Source organism: Olea europaea, unplaced genomic scaffold, assembly GCF_002742605.1.
Source record: "Olea europaea var. sylvestris unplaced genomic scaffold, O_europaea_v1 scaffold3307, whole genome shotgun sequence".
In the NCBI taxonomy this organism is placed as follows: Eukaryota; Viridiplantae; Streptophyta; class Magnoliopsida; order Lamiales; family Oleaceae; genus Olea; species Olea europaea.
The window spans coordinates 40,564-47,891 of record NW_019252007.1 but is presented as its reverse complement, the minus strand read 5'-3'; the positions used below and the strand labels follow the sequence as shown (position 1 = coordinate 47,891).

Here is a 7,328-nt window from a genome sequence, read left to right as displayed (position 1 = left end):
ATGATATTTTTTTCCATCATCTTTTATAAATTATCTATAAATTTGCCAAATGGAGGCCCATATTTGCCTCGATGTGAATCTTTTTTTTTTACCATACTATCAAATACGTAAAATGGGGTGGATTATAATTCGCTTATTTCATTTAAGATGTGAAATTGGAATTTATTTATTTATTTCATCCATTTTTTATAAGAACTCTGAAGGGAAGTTTCATTCTAATTCATTAGAAAATTTAATTGAATCAATCATTTTGATTGATTGTTTTTACGTAAATATTAGTAACTTTTTGATGAATTTATTAGGAGGAATAGCGATTAAAGTTCGACTTTGACTGAATTGGTATAAGTACCATTAATTTTTTAAAAATGTTTCCCAAACAAAGGCTTTATAACAGGAAATTATTAATGATCATATCTGCCAAACCCACCCAGGATAGTAGGATGGGTAGGCCTAAAAACCCTCGAGAGAGAGAATATCTTGGTTAAGTAGGTAAAAGAAAATTGGCAATTTGGTCATGGAATTTTTGGACCACTTGTTAATACCTCTTTAGTTAATTATATAGTTAGGAAGTTTTCTTATTTTTACGCTCAACCAAACATGTACTAAGAAGTTCATCACGATTCTATCAGATTGTAGTCAAAACCTTATGTGTACTCAATTCATCAATATATCGTAACCACCTAAAAATCTCAAACGTATTCAAGAATTGATGTCAAGAAATGGACCTACGATAAAGATCAATTTGTTGGTTTCTCTTTGTAAGAAATTTCTAGGAAGCTTCATTAACGTACAAAGGCCGTACATAATTTTTTGTTTATGGCGCGTTACTATCAAAGATGGAGATGGTTTGGTTAAGAGGTAATCGGGTCAAAGAATTTAGGTATCAAAGAGGTAGGTCGTGATCAATACTTAATTCTTGAATTAATAACATCTAAAATGATATAGTAATTATTTACTATAATTAAATCTTTATATATTTCTAACGAGTGTGACGGTTGTCACTGATTGTCATAGAGCATTGTTCATCACTTTTACACCAAATAACCAAATACTTTGTGAGAAAAAGTATATTATTGCAATTGATTTTATGTTAAAACCAAATGCAAGTTTCACTAAATTTTGGTTGGTTTGTTAGTTATATTGAGAATATCCAAGGCAACTGGATTTTGAGTAAATTTTGTTCCAATGACCATTGCTATGTGGTTGTCATATACTATTGTCTTGTGAGAAAAAAAAAAATAATAATAATTCTTGTGATTAATATGGGAAACTAAACCCGTGTTTGACCCTTATTTGTTATATTTCATGGGATTTAAAATTATTATCAATTTTTCAATCACACATTTCACTATTTTTTTTAATCAAAATACACTGAAATTTAATTTTTTATCCAGACCAAACATAGGTTTAAACTCAATTATTATAAATTGACTTTAGTTTAATGCTTTAGCTACACGATTTCAAGAGTCCTAAAATTCAAATTTCGAAATTCTTGTACATATTTGATAAATTTCTCTTCGGCACTTAAAGCAAGTTAGAAGAAGTGCCATTATTATTATTATTATTATTATTATTTTTAAATAATTGAAAGCAGAGTAAATTGCTAAGGGCTCATATGAGGTTTATGATAATAACAAGATACCCCCTCTCATTTTCAATTTCTCACTGATATTCCCTCCTAACATAAATTTTTCATTTTGCCCTTCTCTCCTTATGATCTATTTACAATTACAGTGTTTTTTTTTTTTTCTAAATTTTAATTTAGACAAAAATAAATTATTTTAATTTTAAAATTTCATTTGTTATCGTTTTGTACAAAGTGATTTCATCTTAATCATATTTTTGTGAATAGTGTCTTTCATTGAAAAAATGAACAAATTAAAATTAATTTAAAATATTTAATACAAAATCAACTAAAAGAAGAAATCTAGCCTATAAACTTTTAATGCTAATTTTTTGCATTAAAATACAATAACATTAATTTAGTTTTCTAATATTTATATAATGTAAATGTGAAGATTATAAAAAAAAATAAAAATTACAATACTAAATTAGCAATATAAAATATGCAATGAATTTTCAATTAGTTTTATTAAATTATTCCAAATAATTTTTTTGTTAATATTTGTCAATCATATTTGCAAAAACATAAAGATATAAAAAATAAAAAAATAAAAAATAGTATGAAATTATATATCTTAAGAAATAATAAGAAAGAAAATAAATATATACCTTTGATGACAAGGGTGATATGTTAGCAAAAGTAAACCTCATGGGAGGTTTTTGAAAATTTTAAAAATAGAGGAGAGGTCTCTGTAGTTGTCATAAAACTCGGGAAGGTTAGTACTATCCCGACTTCTCATAACTGAGTTAATTGTATTCTACGGTTATTTCACCCCAATAATAAAGGTTTGAATTTTGACCTTCATAAAAAAACCTACTACATTTGCCATGAATGTTATGCACACAAAAACTATTATATTTCTCTCAAAAGCGGGCGCCCCATTCGTTCCGTTCACAATAATCCAATTAAAACCCAATGATTTTAGAGTTCATTAGATGATATTTCTCCAAGACACAAATATAGGTGACATTTTTCAAGGGAAAATAAATTTTTACATACGAGTCCATTACCCTCACCCTTGAGATTCGTTGTCCAAAATTTACTGTTCACACAGTGAATGATTGACGCATAATTTCAAATTAACATATACTACTTTTATCTCGCGTCACTCGTGCTTAAAATTAGATGACACAAATGATGTGTTAATCATTCATTGATGGACAACAAATTGGACAGTTGATTCCCAGTAAAGCTCCAAAAGCGAAACTTCTGCGAAGGTGCCTTCTATGTGATCTTGAATACACTGTATATGTATATATACTCGCACATTAGCTCGTTACTGCATGCACACATATCTTGCTTTGGCATTGCCGGTGTTGAGTTATATATAAACTTTGTTTTCTCCTTTTAGAGAGAGAAAAATGGCTTCTACCGAACCATGGCTACTGGAGAACGGAAGCGTTCGGTGCCTGACGAAGGACATGAAGCACGGCCATGGCCACAGCCACTGCCGGACTGCGCATAACATGTCCTCTTCGTCTCTGCGCAAAAAATCGGACCTAACCCTTGTTTCCAAAGTTCGACAAGACTTTCTCCGAAATATTCTGGTTAATCTGCAAGTGGTTTTGTTGGGAACAAAGCTATCGATTTTGTTTCTGGCAATTCCTTTTGCCATCGCTGCTGAGTGTAAAAATTTTGGAAGAGTGAGCAGTTTTTTTTTTTTTTGGTTGATTACTATGTTTTCTCGTCTGTTTTACCTAGTATTCACCGTAACTTTTTCCTCGTCTGATATGCCGTGTCCATGATAAATTTATCTGAAAAATCGAAAATTTGGGTGCCATCATTTCTCTATATTTTGTTAGGGTTTTCATTTTTCAAATAGAACCAACACACGTTTCTTCTATCTTTTAATTTTTTTTTTCTGATTTAGTGTTAAATTCATATTTATTCAAACCGGGTCAAAATTAATTATCCTTTTTGAATTTTCTTGGACAAAGAATTATTACACAATTTGGCTAATGAATTAGAATATTGCTACTTGAATTGGGGCTTTTAACAGGGTTTTTGACAGTTACTATTAGCCTGTTTGGGAGGGATTTTTTACAATAAAAAATTGATTTTTTGATAGTTATTTCATTATTCCAGCCATAATTTTGACTTCTTCTTTCACAGGTGGATCTTACTTTTCTTCTAATGGTCAAAAGATCAATTTTCAAAATCCCTCCTAAACGGGGCCTATATTGGCACTACCTTCGTGGCTCTTTTTTTATTATTAAAAAACTGTTCAATAAATGTTTAACAAGTGTTCCCTATTTTTAAATCTTATCATTGAACCTGTTTGTGTAACAAAATTGAATTAATTAATCCATACTGGCATGCTTAAAAGATTATGTCAAACCGCATGTAAATTTTTCTCACGCCACAAATTTATTGCTAAAAACATAGCAGATTGAGAATCTCTTACATATAATCAGTGGTGGACCCACAGTGGATCTTGATGGGTCAAGTGACCCCCCAAGCTAAAATTGAGGTTCCCCCCTTTCAGAAATCATATTTGAAGCCTCATTATCTGGGAAGCCTTTTTTTTTTTTTTTTTGATGATTTTTTTCCCTTATAAAATGGAATTGGGGATCCACTTAAGTGCTCCAATTTCTATCTTGTTTTGGCGATTTTATGGTAATGAATTTTTGCTGTGATTTGTGTCTTTATTTGAATTGGAATGCAGTTAATAATGTAACGTTCAAAATTTGCTTTGATTTTTGTAATTTTCACTTGAATTGATTGCTTTCATTAATTGTGATAGAAAAATAATTTAAACATAAATACGTCTTTTGTTTTGATGATCACAATGTTAATGAAAGGATTATTCGAGATAAAAGTGATAAAATGATGTTAGAGATAAAAAGGATAACAAACTTGGAAATGTTCGTTATTCGAGATAAACGTAAATTTGTATTCTTTACAAATTTGATTATGCTCCACCAACTCAAAATGTTTGTATCAGTCAATTATATATATATAAAACTCGTCGATCCTTCATCACAGCATTCTTATTTTATTTTTTGAACAGTCATGGGTGTTCGCATTGAGTTTACTTGGGCTCACTCCGCTTGCTGAACGTGTCAGCTTCTTGACAGAGTAAGAGTTTTATAATTAACAATTATTCTCAAATTCAATTAATCTTTTCCAATTTTCTAATAAATAATATAATCAGGATCTTACAATTATCCTCTCATCTTTGATTCTTATTAAATTTTTGCAGGCAAATCGCTTTCTACACAGGTCCAACAGGTAATCAATCCATTTTCATACATTATTTTTTATGTGATAGTGTTAAAAATCATTCTATTTTTTTTAATCATAAAAAAGATAAAATAGGTCCAAAATCTGTACCAAAATGTTGGCAGGGAAGCTGTCCGGCTATAGTTAGGAAGTTTTCTTATTTTTACGCTCAACCAAACATGTACTAAGAAGTTCATCACGATTCTATCAGATTGTAGTCAAAACCTTATGTGTACTCAATTCATCAATATATCGTAACCACCTAAAAATCTCAAACGTATTCAAGAATTGATGTCAAGAAATGGACCTACGATAAAGATCAATTTGTTGGTTTCTCTTTGTAAGAAATTTCTAGGAAGCTTCATTAACGTACAAAAGCCGTACATAATTTTTTGTTTATGGCGCGTTACTATCAAAGATGGAGATGGTTTGGTTAAGAGGTAATCGGGTCAAAGAATTTAGGTATCAAAGAGGTAGGTCGTGATCAATACTTAATTCTTGAATTAATAACATCTAAAATGATATAGTAATTATTTACTATAATTAAATCTTTATATATTTCTAACGAGTGTGACGGTTGTCACTGATTGTCATAGAGCATTGTTCATCACTTTTACACCAAATAACCAAATACTTTGTGAGAAAAAGTATATTATTGCAATTGATTTTATGTTAAAACCAAATACAAGTTTCACTAAATTTTGGTTGGTTTGTTAGTTATATTGAGAATATCCAAGGCAACTGGATTTTGAGTAAATTTTGTTCCAATGACCATTGCTATGTGGTTGTCATATACTATTGTCTTGTGAGAAAAAAAAAAATAATAATAATTCTTGTGATTAATATGGGAAACTAAACCCGTGTTTGACCCTTATTTGTTATATTTCATGGGATTTAAAATTATTATCAATTTTTCAATCACACATTTCACTATTTTTTTTAATCAAAATACACTGAAATTTAATTTTTTATCCAGACCAAACATAGGTTTAAACTCAATTATTATAAATTGACTTTAGTTTAATGCTTTAGCTACACGATTTCAAGAGTCCTAAAATTCAAATTTCGAAATTCTTGTACATATTTGATAAATTTCTCTTCGGCACTTAAAGCAAGTTAGAAGAAGTGCCATTATTATTATTATTATTATTATTATTTTTAAATAATTGAAAGCAGAGTAAATTGCTAAGGGCTCATATGAGGTTTATGATAATAACAAGATACCCCCTCTCATTTTCAATTTCTCACTGATATTCCCTCCTAACATAAATTTTTCATTTTGCCCTTCTCTCCTTATGATCTATTTACAATTACAGTGTTTTTTTTTTTTTCTAAATTTTAATTTAGACAAAAATAAATTATTTTAATTTTAAAATTTCATTTGTTATCGTTTTGTACAAAGTGATTTCATCTTAATCATATTTTTGTGAATAGTGTCTTTCATTGAAAAAATGAACAAATTAAAATTAATTTAAAATATTTAATACAAAATCAACTAAAAGAAGAAATCTAGCCTATAAACTTTTAATGCTAATTTTTTGCATTAAAATACAATAACATTAATTTAGTTTTCTAATATTTATATAATGTAAATGTGAAGATTATAAAAAAAAATAAAAATTACAATACTAAATTAGCAATATAAAATATGCAATGAATTTTCAATTAGTTTTATTAAATTATTCCAAATAATTTTTTTGTTAATATTTGTCAATCATATTTGCAAAAACATAAAGATATAAAAAATAAAAAAATAAAAAATAGTATGAAATTATATATCTTAAGAAATAATAAGAAAGAAAATAAATATATACCTTTGATGACAAGGGTGATATGTTAGCAAAAGTAAACCTCATGGGAGGTTTTTGAAAATTTTAAAAATAGAGGAGAGGTCTCTGTAGTTGTCATAAAACTCGGGAAGGTTAGTACTATCCCGACTTCTCATAACTGAGTTAATTGTATTCTACGGTTATTTCACCCCAATAATAAAGGTTTGAATTTTGACCTTCATAAAAAAACCTACTACATTTGCCATGAATGTTATGCACACAAAAACTATTATATTTCTCTCAAAAGCGGGCGCCCCATTCGTTCCGCTCACAATAATCCAATTAAAACCCAATGATTTTAGAGTTCATTAGATGATATTTCTCCAAGACACAAATATAGATGACATTTTTCAAGGGAAAATAAATTTTTACATACGAGTCCATTACCCTCACCCCAGAGATTCGTTGTCCAAAATTTACTGTTCACACAGTGAATGATTGACGCATAATTTCAAATTAACATATACTACTTTTATCTCGCGTCACTCGTGCTTAAAATTAGATGACACAAATGATGTGTTAATCATTCATTGATGGACAACAAATTGGACAGTTGATTCCCAGTAAAGCTCCAAAAGCGAAACTTCTGCGAAGGTGCCTTCTATGTGATCTTGAATACACTGTATATGTATATATACTCGCACATTAGCTCG

The 7,328-nt window shown here is 29.1% G+C and overlaps 1 protein-coding gene across 1 annotated transcript; it reads left to right on the top strand.

Moving 5' to 3' along the window:
• The first annotated feature begins 2,894 nt into the window (after positions 1 to 2,894).
• LOC111385837 (vacuolar cation/proton exchanger 3-like) lies at positions 2,895 to 5,034 on the top strand. The gene is made up of 3 exons (XM_023010261.1): positions 2,895 to 3,267; positions 4,635 to 4,702; positions 4,827 to 5,034. Exons 1-3 carry the CDS (start codon positions 2,986 to 2,988, stop codon positions 5,032 to 5,034), a joined length of 558 nt encoding a protein of 185 aa, XP_022866029.1. The 5' UTR covers positions 2,895 to 2,985.
• Positions 5,035 to 7,328: the final 2,294 nt, after the last annotated feature.

Coding starts and splice junctions, on each gene's coding strand:
- LOC111385837 (XM_023010261.1), top strand. CDS start 2,986: ATGGCTTCTACCGAACCATGGCTACTGGAGAACGGAAGCGTTCGGTGC. Junction 3,268..4,634: donor AGTGTAAAAATTTTGGAAGA/GTGAGCAGTTTT, acceptor TTTTTTGAACAG/TCATGGGTGTTCGCATTGAG. Junction 4,703..4,826: donor CGTGTCAGCTTCTTGACAGA/GTAAGAGTTTTA, acceptor AAATTTTTGCAG/GCAAATCGCTTTCTACACAG.